The 16,435-nt window shown below is 43.0% G+C and overlaps 1 protein-coding gene across 1 annotated transcript; it reads left to right on the top strand.

The window, feature by feature from the left end:
* Window positions 1–1,157: 1,157 nt before the first annotated feature.
* Window positions 1,158–11,330, top strand: LOC119934455 (keratin, type I cytoskeletal 27-like). The gene is given in 9 exon segments (XM_038753954.1): window positions 1,158–1,319; window positions 1,321–1,608; window positions 4,226–4,308; window positions 5,525–5,681; window positions 6,653–6,814; window positions 7,978–8,103; window positions 9,214–9,431; window positions 10,659–10,726; window positions 11,188–11,330. Coding segments are annotated over 9 exon segments (1,407 nt in total).
* The last annotated feature ends 5,105 nt before the right edge of the window (window positions 11,331–16,435 follow it).

The following is a 16,435-nucleotide window of genomic DNA, read 5'->3' as shown; positions in this document are numbered from 1 at the left end:
GGATTCAACACCTGTTCTCCCCCTCACTTAGACTGCGAGCCCCATGTGGGATGGGGATTATGTCCGACCTGATTAATGTGTATTTACCCCAGTGCTTAGAACAGTATTTGAGAAATAGTAAGCACTTAGGAGCAGCATGGCATAGGGGATTGAGCACAGGCCTGGGAGTAAGAAGGTCACGGTTTCTAATCCCGGCTCCACCACCAGCCTGCTGTGTGACCTTGGGCAAGTCACTTCGCTTCTCTGTGCCTCAGTTACCTCATCTGTAAAATGGGGATTGAGCCCCACATGGGACAGGTACTGTGTCCAACTCGATTTGCTTGCATCCACCCCAGCACTTAGCACAGAGCCTGGCACAGAGTAATAGAATTAAAAAAAAAAAGACCCACATCAAAAGGGGGAGTCCTATTGTATTGGAAGAAAACTTTAGCTCTCCAAACAGAAGACCCTGCTTCCTGGAAGAAAATAAATGATCCTTTCCTCAGGGGTAAGGGATGGGGCCGACTTACTAATTAACTTGATAAGTCCCCACTAGGCTCCTTGGGGAGCTCAATAAATACCCATAAGTCATCTTTCCTTCTAGCCTGTGAGCCCGCTGTTGGGTAGGGACCGTCTCTATATGTTGCCAACTTGTACTTCCCAAGCGCTTAGTACAGTGCTCTGCACACAATAAGCGCTCAATAAATACGATTGAATGAATGAATGAATGAATAGGGACCGTCTCTATATGTTGCCAACTTGTACTTCCCAAGTGCTTAGTACAGTGCTCTGCACACAGTAAGTGCTCAATAAATGTGATTGAATGAGTGAATGAATAGGGACCGTCTCTATATGTTGCTAACTTGTACTTCCCAAGTGCTTAGTACAGTGCTCTGCACACAGTAAGCGCTCAATAAATACAATTGAATGAATGAATGAATCTTTCCAACTACAGACTGGACTCAGTATGTAGGTGGAAATAACAAGGGGATTAAAAATCACCCAAGGATGGAAACCAATAATTAGTCAGGAATTAATGTTTTCCTATCAGTCGGCGTCAGGAAGAGAGGAACACCTTGCCGACCGAGTATAAAAAGGGGAAAGAGGCGGTCAGATCGGCGCGCTCTACACTTTGGCTTTGCTGCGCTGAGGGAAAGGGTTGCGCTTTTTCTGCCGCCATGTCTTTCCGACTTTCTGGTGGGTCCAGGAGGATTTGCTCCAGGGCTGGTGCTGGGCCCGGGAGACTTTCCAATAGCGGCACGGGCCTGGGAGCTGGGAATGGCTGTGGGATTCCAGGCGTCGGGAATGGCTTTTCTTGCGCTTTTGGGGGGGGGGCCATCAGGGGGAGGCTTTTGTGGCAGTGGAGTTGGGGGCTTGAGTGGAGGGGCTTGCTCTGCTTTCATCGGGAGCGAGGGCGGGCTCCTGTCCGGGAACGAGAAGGTGAAAATGCAGAACCTGAACGACCGCCTGGCCTCTTACTTGGACAACGTGCGGGCCCTGGAGGAGGCCAACGCCGACCTGGAGCGGAAGATCAAGGGCTGGTATGAGAAATTTGGTCCCGGCTCTTGCCGGGGACTCGACCATGACTACAGTAGGTATTTCCCAATCATCGAAGAGCTTAAGAACGAGGTAAGAATCCGCACATTTTATATCTTTGCACGCGGCGTGGCTCAGTGGAAAGAGCCCGGGCTTTGGAGTCGGAGGTCGTGGGTTCAGATCCCGGCTCCGCCACTTGTCAGCTATGTGACTTTGGGCAAGTCACTTCACTTCCCTGGGCCTCAGTTCCCTCATCTGTAAAATGGGGATGAAGACTGTGAGCCCTCTGTGGGACAACCTGATCACCTTGTAACCTCCCCAGCGCTTAGAACCGTGCTTTGCACATAGTAAGCACTTAATAAATGCTATCATTATTATTATTATTATTCAGGTTCCTTGTCCATAGACATGTGGACAAGAAAAAAAATTCTTAGCACATTGGAGAGATGGAATGTAATAATGATGGCATTTATTAAGCTCTTACTATGTGCCGAGCACTGCTCTATTCATTCAATCATTCAATCATATTTATTGAGCGCTTACTGTGTGCAGAGCACTGTACTAAGCGCTTGGGAAGTACAAGTTAGCAACATCTAGAGACGGTCCCTACCCAACAGTGGGCTCACAGTCTAGAAGAGGGGGGTTCTAAGCACTGGGGAGGTTACAAGGTGATCAGGTTTTCCCACGGGGGCTCACAGTCTTAATCCCCATTTTACAGATGAGGTCACTGAGGCACAGAGAAGTTAAGTGACTTGCCCAAAGTCACACAGCTGAGAATTGGCGGAGCTGGGATTTGAACCCATGACCTCTGACTCCAAAGCCCATGAGCCATGCTGCTTCTCTAATTTAGGACTAATAACAATAATTATGGTATTTGTTAAGTGGTTAGCACGCGTTGAGCACAGTTGAAGCACCGGGGTAGTTACAAGTCAATCAGCTCGGATACTTTACCTCTCCCACACGGGGTTCTCATTCGAAGTAGGAGGGAGGTCAGGTACTGAATCCCCATTTTACAGATGAGGAAACTGGGGCACACAGAAGTTAAAGTGACTTGCCTAAGGTCACACAGCAGGGAAGTGGTGGAGTCAGGATTAGAACCCAGGTCTTCTGACTCCTAGACACAGGCTCTTTCCGCTAAGCCACACTGTTTCACCGCAGAGAAATAACTTTCATTACAAGTCCCAGCCGTGTTCATCTGAATTTACAATTACTATTTCCCTTCAATTAACTATATAGTACTTGTTTCCATGATTTATGTGCTCATAAATTTTTTTATGGCATTTGTTAAGCGTTTATTATGTGCCAGGCTCCGAATTAAGGGCTGGCGTTGGTACAAGATAGGTAATAATAATAATAATAATGGCATTTGTTAAGCAATTATTATGTGCCGAGCACTGTTCTAAGCGCTAAGCACTGAGGTACAATCCTCAACATTAAGTTCTAAAATATTTGTCATTCATTCATTCATTCAATGGTATTTATTGAGTGCTTACTGTGTGCAGAGCACTGTACTAAGCGCTTGGGAAGTCCAACTTGGCTTGGACTTGTACCAAGCGTTGCCAACTTGTACTTCCCAAGCGCTTAGTACAGTGCTCTGCACACAGTAAGTGCTCAATAAATATGAATGATGATGAACTTGGCAACATCTAGAGACGGTCCCTACCCAACAGCAGGCTCACAGTCTAGAAGGGGGAGAAGGACAACAAAACAAAACATATTAACAAAATAAAATAAATAGAATAAATATGTACAAGTAAAATAAATAGAGTAATAAATACGTACAAACATATATACATATATACAGGTGATATACATATATACAGGTAGAGTAATAGAGCAATAAATACGTACAAACATATACATATATACAGGTGATATACATATATACAGGACATGAATCTGATGTCTTGTTTCAAAATATTCAATGAATAAAATCCATTTAAATATAAGGGAAACACTACCGAACAGATGTTTAGCCCCCGCCCCAGCAGACGACTGGCACAAATCTGGGCATTAGATACATATTAAATGACTAGAAGAAATAACTAGGCCTAATGATGATGATGATGGCATTTATTAAAAGCTTACTATGTGCAAAACACTGTTCTAAGCGCTGGGAAGGCTACAAGGTGATGAGGTTGTCCCACGTGGGGCTCACAGTCTTAACCCCCGTTTTACAGATGAGGTCACTGAGGCACAGAGAAGTTAAGTGACTTGCCCAAAGTCACACAGCTGACAGTAGCTGGAGCCAGGATTTGAACCCCTGACCTTTGACTCCAAAGCCCGGGCTCTTTCCACTGAGCCACGCTGCTTCTAATGGAAAAAGCCTGGGCCTGAGACTCAGAAAACCTGGGTTCCAATCCTGGTTCTTCTACTTGCCTCCTAAAGGATCTTGGGCAAGTCACCTCACAGCTCAGTGCCTCAGTTTCCTCATCTGTAAAATGCAGAATTCAATACCTGTTCTCCCTCTTACTTACGCTGTGAGCCTCATGTGGGATAGGAACTGTGTCCGATCTGACTGTGTGGTTTCTCTCCCAGTATTTAATACAGTGCTTGGCACATAATAAGCACTTTAATAAATAGCATTATTATTATTAATCCATGTGAGTGGCTAAACTCTCCATATTGCCCTCTGAGAACGTACTGCCAATATTGACTTTTGTATAACATGCATGAGAATACCACTTTACCTTCTAGAACTCTTTTCTAGATTATTTCAGCGACCACCTGCAATGCCACCATAGTTCTCCAGAACGACAACGCCAGGCTGACGGCTGATGACTTCAGGCTGAAGTAGGTGGAAAGATAATGGTGGGAAAGAAAGCCCGCTTTTTCTCATGTTTGCCTTAAAAATGATTCCAAGTTTCACTAAACTCCATCACTGGAGAAACAGGATTTGAGTTCTCTTAGAAAAAAAGGAAGAAAAAGACACCCTTGCACCAACGGTTCAGATTTTTGTGAGTCCTAACTCTTCCCTGAAGAAAAATCGCCAGAGGAGACCGGATTTCAAACTGGCTGAATAAGCTTAACATGAGAGTTGTTTGAGAAGCAGTGTGGCCAAATAATAATAATAATAATAATAATAATAATAATAACAATATTTGTTAAGCGCTTACTATGTGCAAAGCACTGTTCTAAGCGCTGGGGAGGTTACAAGGTGATCAGGTTGTCCCACGGGGGGCTCACAGTTTTAATCCCCATTTTACAGATGAGGTAACCGGCACAGAGAAGTGAAGTGACTTGCCCAAAGTCACGCAGCTGACAGTTGGATAGAGCACGGGCCTGAGAGACAGAAGGATCTGGGTTCTAATCCCGGCTCCACCACTTTTCCGGCATGTGACCATGAACAAGTCACTTACTTTCTCTGTGCCTCAGTTACCATCTGTAAAATGGAGATTAAGACTGTGAGCCCCATGTAAAACATGGACCTGATTACTTTGTATCTACCCCAGCGCTTAGTACAGTGCCTGGAACATACTAATCACTTAATACAGTAAAAAAAAAAAGTCACCTCTACACCTATAACTCATCTTTGAGAAGCAGCGTGGCTCAGTGGAAAGAGCCCGGGCTTTGGAGTCAGAGGTCACGGGTTCAAATCCCGGCTCCGCCAATTCTCAGCTGTGTGACTTTGGGCAAGTCACTTCACTTCGCCGTGCCTCAGTTGCCTCATCTGTAAAATGGGGATTAAGACTGTGAGCCCCTCGTGGGACAACCTGATCACCTTGTAACCTCCCCAGTGCTTAGAACAGTTTTTTGCGCATAGTAAGCGCTTAATAAATGCCATTATTATTATCATTTGAGGATGTTCAGTAATAATAATAATAATGGCATTTATTAACCAATCAATCGTATTTATTGAGCGCTTACTGTGTGCAGAGCACTGTACTAAGCGCTTGGGAAGTAGAAGTTGGCAACATTAAGCGCTTCGTACGTGCAATAGTAGAAATGCCATGCAGGGCGAATGTTCTGTTCTCCGTTTGCCCATTCCTAATGGTCGCCTTTATTTAAGGTATGAGAATGAGCTGGCTCTCCACCAGAGTGTCGAAGCTGACATCAACGGACTCCGCAGAGTGTTGGATGAGCTAACCGTCTGTATCACAGACCTGGAGATCCAATGCGAGAACCTCACCGACGAGATAACCTGTCTCAAAAAGAAGCATGAGGAGGTAGGCGCTTAGCTTCCAGACTTCGGAATTGGACTTTCCTCGGCAGGCAAAATGCTCATTTTGTAGCCAGGCCTGGCTCTGTCTAAGTGTCTACGGTACCAAGCAGTGGGGTGTAGTGGACAGAGCCTGGGCCTCGGAGACACAAAACCACGGGTCTTAATCCCAGCTCCGCCACTTATAATAATAATAATAATGATGATTATGGCATTTATTAAGTGCTTACTATGTGCAAAGCACTGTTCAAAGCACCGGGGAGGTTACAAGATGATCAGGTTGTCCCACGGGGGCGCTCACAGTCCCCCTCCTTCACCTCCCCCTCCTCCCCCTCCCCACAGCACCTGTATATATGTATATATATTTGTACATATTTATTACTCTATTTATTTATTTTACTTGTACACATTTATTCTATTTATTTTATTTTGTTAATATGTTTTGTTTTGTTGTCTGTCTCCCCCTTCTAGACTGTGAGCCCGCTGTTGGGTAGGGACCGTCTCTGTTGCCAACTTGTACTTCCCAAGTGCTTATAAGGTACAGAGCTCTGCACACAGTGAGCGCTCAATAAATACGATGAATGAATGAATAAGTGACTAGCCCAAAGTCACACAGCTGACCATTGGTGGAGCCGGGATTTGAACCCATGACCTCTGACTCCATAGCCCGGGCTCTTTCCACTGAGCCACGCGGCTTCTCTCGCTTGTCTTCTGTGTGACCTTGGGCAAATCACTTCACTTCTCTGAGCCTCAGTTCCTTCATCTGCAAAACGGGGATTGAGACTGTGAGCCCCACGTGGTACGTGGACTGGGCCCAACTCCATTTGCTTGTATCCACCCCAGCTCTTAGTACAGTGCCTGACACATAGTAAGCTTAACAAATACCATTATTAGTAGTAGTAGTAGTAGTAGTAGTAGTATTCATCACAAACACAATTCAGTCGACGCAAACAACAGGTTCCTTCCCTTTCCTTCCAGGAAATAAAAGTTCTCCAGTGTGCGGCAGGTGGGAATGTGAACGTGGAAATGAACGCGGCCCCGGGGGTCGACCTGACAGTCCTGCTGAACAACATGAGGGCCGAGTATGAAGATTTAGCTGAGCAGAACCGCAGAGACGCCGAAGCCTGGTTCAACGAGAAGGTGAGTCCAGCCAAGATGCCACTTCAGATTACCACTTCGTTCCAATCCAACAAATTCATCTCTGACTGCTTATTACTCTATTTATTTTACTTGTACACATTTACTTTTCTATTCATTTTATTTTGTTAATATATTTTGTTTTGTCTTCTGTCTCCCCCTTCCAGACTGTGAGCCCGTTGTTGGGTAGGGACCGTCTCTATATGTTGCCAACGGTGCTCTGCACACAGTAAGAGCTCAATAAATACGATTGAATACATATCCGTAATTTATTTTATTTTAATGCTTCTAGACTGAAGCTCTCTGTGGGCAGGGAATGTGTACTAACTCTGTTATATTGTACTTCCCAAGAACTTAGTACAGTTCTCTGCACGCAGTAAGAGCTCAATAAATACAATTGAATACATATCTGTAATTTATTTTATTTTAATGCTTCTAGACTGAAGCTCTCTGTGGGCAGGGAATGTGTACTAACTCTGTTATATTGTACTTCCCAAGAACTTAGTACAGTTCTCTGCACGCAGTAAGAGCTCAATAAATACAATTGAATACATATCTGTAATTTATTTTATTTTAATGCTTCTAGACTGAAGCTCTCTGTGGGCTGGGAATGTGTACTAACTCTGTTATATTGTACTTCCCAAGCACTTAGTACAGTGCTCTGCACACAGTAAGAGCTCAATAAATACGATTGAATACATATCTGTAATTTATTTTAATGCTTCTAGACTGAAGCTCTCTGTGGGCAGGGAATGTGTACTAACTCTGTTATATTGTACTTCCCAAGCACTTAGTACAGTGCTCTGCACGCAGTATGCTCTCAATAAATACAGTTGAGTACACATCTGTAATTTATTTTATTTTAATGCTTCTAGACTGAAGCTCTCTGTGGGCAGGGAATGTGTACTAACTCTGTTATACTGTACTTCCCAAGCACTTAGTACAGTGCTCTGCACGCAGTAAGTGCTCAATAAATATGATTGAATACATATCTGTAATTAATTTTATATTAATGCTTCTAGACTGAAGGTCTCTGTGGGCAGGGAATGTGTACTAACTCTGTTATATTGTATTCTTCCAAGAGCTTAGTATGGTGCTCTGCACAAAGCAAATGCTCAATAAATACGATTGATAGATTGACTGACTGACCGACTGCCGTGTTTCAGAGCGCATCCCTGCAGCAGCAGATCACCGACGATGCCGGGGCCACCAACACCGCCAGGAACGAACTCACGGAGTTGAAACGAACCCTCCAGACCTTGGAAATAGAGCTCCAGTCGCTCCTGGCCATGGTATGCGGCAGCTGCCAGCAAACTGATTTCAGCACTTGACAACTCTAGTGAAATCTCTAATTTCCCAAGCCAGAGTGGCCAGAATCCTCAATTTGTCCAGTTGTCTGCTGCGTGACCTTGGGCAAGTCATTTTATTTCTCCGGGCCTCAGTTTCCTCTAACTGCAAAATGGGGATTCAAAACCTGTTCTCCCTCCTTCTTAGACTGTGAGACTCTTGTGGAACAGGGATTGGGTCTGATCCGATTAACTCGTATCTACCTCAGCATGTAGAACAGTGCTTGACACATCTGTAAAATGGGGATCAAGAGTGTGAGCCCCATGTGGAGCAGGGACTATAACAATAATAATAATAATAATAATAATGGCATTTGTTAAGCGCTTACTATGTGCAAAGCACTGTTCTAAGCTCTGGGGGGGATACAAGGTGATCGGGTTGTCCCACGCGGGGCTCACATTTTTAAGACCCATTTTACAGATAAGGCCCAGAGAAGTGAAGTGACTTGCCCAAAGTCACACAGTAGAAAAGTGGCAGAGCCAGGATTAGAACCCATGACCTCTGGTTCCCAAGCCCAGCCTCTTTCCACTGAGCCACGCTATTTCTCTATGTCCAACCTATGTCTATGGAATATGTCCAACCTAATTTGCTTGTATCCACCCCAGCACTTAGTACAGTGCCTAACACATAGTAAGCTCTTAACAAAGGCCATTATTATTATTTTCATTATTATTATTATTATTATTATTATTAACGAATACCATAAAAATACCAAAAAAGTTGAAAGACTAATATTGAGTTTTAGAACATCTTAACCTTCCTGGTTCAAAGGCAAAAAGTTTGTACATCAAAAGAATAGCTTTCTTCTCCATGATCATTATTTCTCATTCTTTTCAGCAGCATTTGCCATTCTTCCCCCATCTTCCTTCTGTTTCTTCCAGGCTTTAAATCATGTCCCCCCTCTAGACTGTAAGCTCATTCTGGGCAGGGAATGTGTCTACCAACTCTGTTATATTGTACTCTCCCAAGTGCTTAATACTGTGCTCTGCATCCAGTAAGCGCTCAATAAATACCGTTGATTGATCGATTGATTGATTGATTGGCTCTCTCCTCAGAAACATTCCTATGAATGCTCCTTGTCAGAGACGGAGGGAAACTACTTTATCCAGCTGACCCAAATCCAGGCTCAGATTGCGGCCCTGGAGGACCAACTGCAACAGATCAGAACCGAAAGCGAAGGACAGAAGCTGGAGTATGAACAGCTCTTGGATATTAAGATCTATTTGGAAAAAGAAATTAAAACCTACTGCTGCTTGATAGATGGAGAAGATAAGTAAGTAAACCCTTCTTGGAAAAAAAAATCACTCTGGGATGTTTGCGAGCTTGTGTCTGGGGGCTGTATTGGAGAGTCAACATTGTTAGGTGAAATTAGACGTCAAAACTTTCGCAAATACATACCCACCCCAGAATTAGAGCCTGTAGAGCGGGAAAGATGACCTGCTTTGACTTCATACTGTCACATGGCTTCAGAAGCTTTTAAATAACTACGTGGGGCCGGGGGGGTCTAAGATAAATGAGAATAGGGAGCAGAACCAAGCGCCTCTTTTAAGAACACCAATGATAGTTAGGAATATATTTTATAAAGGATATGCAGATATAAATCCTGGAGAACTACCCTCCCTTGATCCTCAGAGGTCTCATTTGGAGTATTTATCATGGATCCTTCTAGACTGTAAGATCCTGTGGGCAGGGATATTGCATATTTACTCAATTGTACCCTTCCGAGAAAGCAGGGAAGATGATCCACCAACTCTGTTTTATTGTACTCTCCCAATGGCTTGGTACAATGCTCCACACACAGAAAGTGCTCGATAAGTATGATTGATGAATTGATGTCTTCTTTTAGGTTTTACCACCAAGACAGTGGTGACTCCTCATCCCCTCCTTGAGAGGGAGATTCACTTCATTCCCATTGAACAGCTGAGCTGAGGGACTCTGAGGATCTGAATGGCTTGCCCTGGCCCACAACAGAGTTCATTTATTCATTTCATTCATTCATCATTCAATTGTATTCACTGAGTGCTTACTATGTGCACTAAGCGCTTGGGAGACTAAACAGACACACTCTCTGCCCACAACGAGTTTATAGTCTAGAGTGGGGGAGATGGGTAATAATATAAACAAATAAATTACAGATATGGACATAAGAGCTGTGAGTATGGGAAAGGGAAGAACAAAGGCAGCAAGTCAAGGTTAAGAGCAAACTTTTCTCCGTCCTTCATTTTCGATTCAGTCAATTTTTGGTTCATCCCTAAATCCTGTTTCTCAACATTTATTGAATGCAGTAATCCTGCTCCTATCGGACAGATATCTCATTCAGCAATTCTTAATCCATTTCAAAGGGGATGAAAATTCACAAAAGAGTGATTGAGAAAATGGTTACTTTGTTAAAACCAGAATCCAGTTGAATTGATTCCATCCAGAGGGCAGTGGTTGGTTTGGGATTTCCCAAAAATATGGCTTTAGAAGGAATAAACCTGACCCTTCCTTGTCTCCTCAGAGCATGCAAATCTTCATGTTTCAAGTCGAAAGGATTTGTACCTGGAGGTTCAGGAAGTCAATCCAAAGGTAACTGGAAGATTCCTTTTTCTTTGTCCAGGTTATCTCCCCATGGAATTCCCTGACAGGGGAAATAATTTAGACTATAGGCAGTAATTTCTGTGTCTACCAACTCTGTTGTATTGTACTCTCCCAGCTGCTTAGGACAGTACTCTTTTGATTGATTTTGGAAGCCATCCATCCACGAATTTAACACTAGGAATTCCTACCTTGAGGCAGATTCCATTTAGGGTGCCCAAATGCCCCCTTCCCAAGGCTCCAAACAAAAATGTCGATGCCGGGATGAGGTCGGGCATTAGAGCCCAGGGCATCTTCTCCAAAGCCAGAGGGACTGCCCGACATAGATCTATTCAATACACCGCTGATGAGGATGTTGAAAATGATGGTAAAGAGCCAGAAGCACATCACCTTTAGGTAATGCTAGATCCTGATGTCCATAAAGATTAAAGTTTGATCTATCTCCTTTCTAGACGCCACAGAGACCACTGTAGTGAAAACAGTAGTTGAGGAGCTAGATCAACGTGGTAAAGTTGTTTCACTGAGAGTTCATTCAGTTGAAGAAAAATCCTCGAAGATAAGCAATATTACCGTGGAACAGAGGGTCCCTTCCTAAATGTCTCAAAGGAAAAGAGTGACTAAAGAAGCCTCCTTTGCCTCATGTTATGGATTAAATCGCCCCACAAGTCATTTCTGTTCTTAAATCTAAAATGTCTAGACATTATTCTCTTTTCTGCCGCTTTCCTTACTCTTTATGTGTATTCTTTAGGATCACCAGAACCTCATTCTGTTTCTGTTGATGTTTCAATAAATATTCTACTGTTGCAAGTCACTCCTACTGCTCTGGATTTTTCTGAATATTAAAGTAGGCCCACATCTGGGTCACATTACACAAATGATAGATATTAGAGTGGCCATCACAGTCAGCAGCAAATATAATACTTGAACTACTGAATACTCGATATGCCCAGTCAAAACCCCAAAGATGAGTAGTTGAACATTTAATGTCTCTGACCTCTCTTGCAGGGGTATATGAATAGACTATGGATTACAAAATCAACTGCTGAAGTAAATCAAGTAAAAATAGGATTTGAACACCTAACTGAGGGTTTCTGCCTGTAGGAGAAATGTGCTTGCATCAGACAATCCTCATCAGCATAGGGCAAATCAGAGGGACATTAATAATAATTGTGGTATTCGTTCAGCGCTTACTATGTGCCAAGCACTGTTCTACACACTGAGGTAGGTACAAGCTATTCAAGTTGTCCCACATGGGGCTCCCAGTCTTGATCCCCATTTTACAGATGAGATAACTGAGACACAGTCATTTATCTTCTCTGTGTCTGAGCTGATTCATTCAAACGTATTTATTGAGCACTTACTGTGTGCAGAGCACTGTACTAAGCGCTTGGGAAGTACAAGTTGGCAACATTTAGAGACGGTCCCTACCCAACAACGGGCTTCCCAGCACTCAGTACAGTGCTTGGCACATAGTAAGTGCTTGACAAATACCAGTTATTGGCAGGAATCTGCCTGAGCAGATTCCATGAACACTATATAATTCATTGTCTTTATTGTTAAGGAAATTAAATACCAGTTTGCTCTGGTTTTTTTGTTTGTTGAGTTTTTTTGGTCTCTATGCAATATTCATTCATTCATCCAATCGTACTTATTGAGCGCTTACTCTGTGCAAAGCACTGTACTAAGTGTTTGGAAAGTGCAATGCAGCAACAGATAGAGACAATTCCCACTCAAAAACGGGCTCACAACCTGAGGCATATTGGGTCTTTTTTCCATGTAATTACAGCTTTAAGGTCACTTGTCAGCTGTGTGACTTTGGACAAGTCACTTAACTTGTCTGTGCCTCAGTTCCCTCATCTGTAAAATGGGGAGCCCCACGTGGGACAACCTGATCACCTTGTATCCTCCCCAGTACTTAGAACAGTGCTTTGCACATAGTAAGTGCTTAAATGCCATCATTATTATTATTAATATTATGTGTCATCCTGAGAGAACCTGCAAAGACCAGACAGGTTGTGGGGGGGAGGGGGGGGGGACTGAGGAGGGAGGGGTTAAATGCTTACTCTGTTGTCAAGCATCATATTGAGTTCTGAGGTAGATACAATTTAGTCAGTTAAGACAGTCCCTGTCCCTTATTCATTCATTCATTCATTCACTCAATCATATTTATTGAGCACTTACTGTGTGCAGAGCACTGTACTAAGTGCTTGGGAGAGTACAATATAAGAATAAACAGAAACATTCCCTGGGCACAACGAGCTTACAGTCGAGAGGGGCAGACAGACATAAATATAAATACATAAATTACACCTCCCAACCACAGTACTTATGCACATGACCATATATTCCGTGGCCTCCTGTACTAGCCTCCCCGGCTAGACTGTAAGCTCCTCGAAGGCAGGGGTGGCGTCTACTTTATTGCACTCTCCCAAGTGCTTAATACAATACTTTACAGATAGTAAGAGCTCAATAAGTTTCATCATTTGATTGACACCTCCGTATCCTCTGGGATGCCTTCAGTACTTTAGTCCACTGCCTTCCCTTCAAATGCGCTTCATTCATGTAGTTCAATTAGGCAATTTACAGGTCTACCCTAGCACTTAGTACAGTGCCTGGTACATAGTAAGCGCTTAACAAATGCCATGCATTCATTCAATCATATTTATTGAGCGCTTACTGTGTGCAGAGCACTGTACTAAGTGCTTGGGAAATGCCATTGAAAAAAAGTCCCCGTCTGAATTAATCATGCTCAGATAGAGAGTCAACTATATAGTGTGAAATGATTGAAACTCAGCTACCCAACAGTAAATACCTGAGATTATCCCATTGCAGCTAATACCTAGGTCACTGCCTAATGGATTCAATTTTTTGGAAAAATTATTTCATTCAATCGTATTTATTGAGCGCTTACTGTGTGCAGAGTATTTCTTCCTAGCCTGTCAACCTGCCAACTTTGAACCTATCAACTTTCAGACCATAATAGTGGAGATGACTTTAATTTCAGTGATCTATGAAAAGGGCTAACTTACATATGTTAACCCACTACCAGTTGTTTTATTAAAGCAATTATCACCTCAACAAGGACTTTGTCTTAGAGGAACAGCATGACCTGATGGAAAGAACACAGGCCTGGGAATCAGAAGACCTGGGTTCTAATCCCACCTCTGCCACACCCCTGCTATGTGACCTAGGGCCTCATTTTCCTCAGCTGTAAAATGGAAACTAAATACCAATTCTCCTTCTCCTCTAGACCATAAGCCCCATGTAGGACAGGGTCTCTGTCCAACCTAATTTGTATCTATCCCCATGCTTAGGACAGTGCTTGTCACAAAGTAAGTGCTTAACAAATAACATAAGCATTATCATTTGTGTTTAATATTATCAAGAACGGGGGTATTCCTGATTCAAACAACCACAATATGTAAAATACAAAGATATGCAGTGCATTAATTGTTGACATAGTCGAAGGATACATAAGCCCTGTCTGAAACTACATTCAATCACTGCAAGGAACTCCATTCCCTCCTCACTTCTCCACATCTTCCCAAACACAAATTAAATCTGGTTCAGCAAACAATTGCAGTGATAGGAAAAACTTCTACATCCAGCTAAAATCCCTGCCCTCCTACCTCATTCTGGTTTTTTTGTTGCTTTAGAATGGAATAGAGAAACCCTGGTTTAGGTACTGTCCCTTCTCCTCTGAACACAGACTGAAAGCCAGCTTCTCTGCTCTATCCAAAAAAGAGGGAGAATTGTGGTGTGGTAAAAAAAAACCACTGTCTAAATATCTGTTCTTCTAACTCACCCCAATTTTATGCTGCTTTTGGATATAGCAGAGAAACTCTGTTCTCCAGTGGTGGAGGATCACTTTACCATGGTTGTCCCTGAGGCCAGAATCCTAGCTCCAGGCCCAGCTGAGATTTGGGGATTAAAAAAAAATCATGCCTCAATATAAGAAAGCAGAGGAGTTTTTTGAAATGATTGAAGACCCTGAAGAAGAGAGGAGTTCGAAAATGTGCAGAAAAGTTCAGGACTTAGCCTATTACAAGGTGTGTTATGAAGAAAAGAAAAAAAAAGTGGTTGCACAACCTAAATTGGACAAATTTTCCACCAAAGCTGAAAAATCTCTACCACAGTCTGCAGAGCAAGCTTACTTCTGCATACTCCTGCAAAGAAACTGTTGCTTGACATAGTGTCTAAAGCCCAGTTTTGGGAGTCAAACAGCCTTGAAATACACTTCTCTAATTCGAACTGATGGGGAATGAGTCTCTGGTACCCATTCAACATCGTAGCTGTATTAATAAAGTAAATGGCCCTCTCTTACTCATAATTACTCAGTTATGTGAGTGTTCCAGGAAAGTGATAAAGTCCACAGTGTAGCACAAAACACTTAAATGCTGGAGTTATTATTACTGTTATTAGTATCACTGTCATTGTTATTGTTAATAAATGAGAAAGCCAGGCAACTGGAGATTGAGGCAGGAGGGAGGAAGGCTTTTTATCTTTCCTATTGAGCCTTCTCTTTCTCAAAGACTCTTTCAACTTTGTAAATCTATGATTCCCTCTCTGTTTCATACACAGTCACACAAGGAGTTGGTCTGCTGGATGTGTTAATGCTATAGGCACTCTGTTCTAACTTACCCTTCTCCATTCCCCTGCCTTTTCTCTACTGATTTCTTCTTTCATTTGTCACGTTCCCTAGATCAGTTCCGACCCTATCCCCATTCTTTTCCCTCGTTCTCAGATGGAAATTAATTCTGAATTAGTCCAAATTTATTGGAGAAGCAGCGAGACCTGGGAGACAGAGGACCTGGGTTCTAATCCTGGCTCTGTCACTTGTCTGCTGTGTGATCTCGGGCAAGTCACTGCATTTATCTGTGCCTCAGTTTCCTCATTTGTTAATTGGAAGTTCTATACCTCTTCTCCCTCCTACTTAGACTGTGAGCTTCATGTGGATCAGAGACTTGTGTCTGACCTGTTAATCTTGCATCTACCCCAACGCTTAGCACAGTGCTTGGCACATAGCGAGTGCTTAAAAATGCCACAACTTCTATTATTATGAGGATTTATGGTGCAACAAAAAGGAACAATTTAATGCATGAACTAGAACAAGTTATCCTGAGATGCCAGTGTTCAAAGAAAAGGACGAGAACCCATGTTTTAGAGTTAAGGAGACATACTTCTCATTCAGTGACCAGCTGCATTTTCAAGAATAGAATCATCACAAAAGTAAATGAATCATTAACAGAGATGTGTGGTTAGCCTGTGCCATAAAGAGAAGTTGTGGGAAAGGAAGTGAATGCAGTGTACGTTTGCTTAATTTCCTCTAAACTCTTATATTCCCATTGCAGTTTCCAGATTTAACCCAATGCCAACTCCCTGACACACTCTTTGGGACGAAAGGGAAGCAGCGTGCCTTAGTGGATTGAGCATGGGCCTCAGAGTCAGGATGACCTGAGTTCTAATCCTGACACTCTCACAATCTGCTGGGTGACCTTGGGCAAGTCATTCACTATTCTGGGCCTCAGTTATCTCATCTGTAAAATGGGAATTAAGAGTGGGAGCCCCACGTAGGACAGGGATTGTGTCCAATCTGAGTACTTTGTATCTACCCCAGCACTTGGATCAGTACTCGGCATACAGTAGAAGCAGCGTGGCTCAGTGGAAAGATCATGGGCTTTGGAGTCAGAAGTCATGGGT

The sequence above is a fragment of the Tachyglossus aculeatus genome, chromosome 11 (assembly GCF_015852505.1).
Source record: "Tachyglossus aculeatus isolate mTacAcu1 chromosome 11, mTacAcu1.pri, whole genome shotgun sequence".
In the NCBI taxonomy this organism is placed as follows: domain Eukaryota; kingdom Metazoa; phylum Chordata; class Mammalia; order Monotremata; family Tachyglossidae; genus Tachyglossus; species Tachyglossus aculeatus.
The sequence above is the reverse complement of the archived record's forward strand: the minus strand, read 5'-3'. Positions and strand labels throughout refer to the sequence as shown.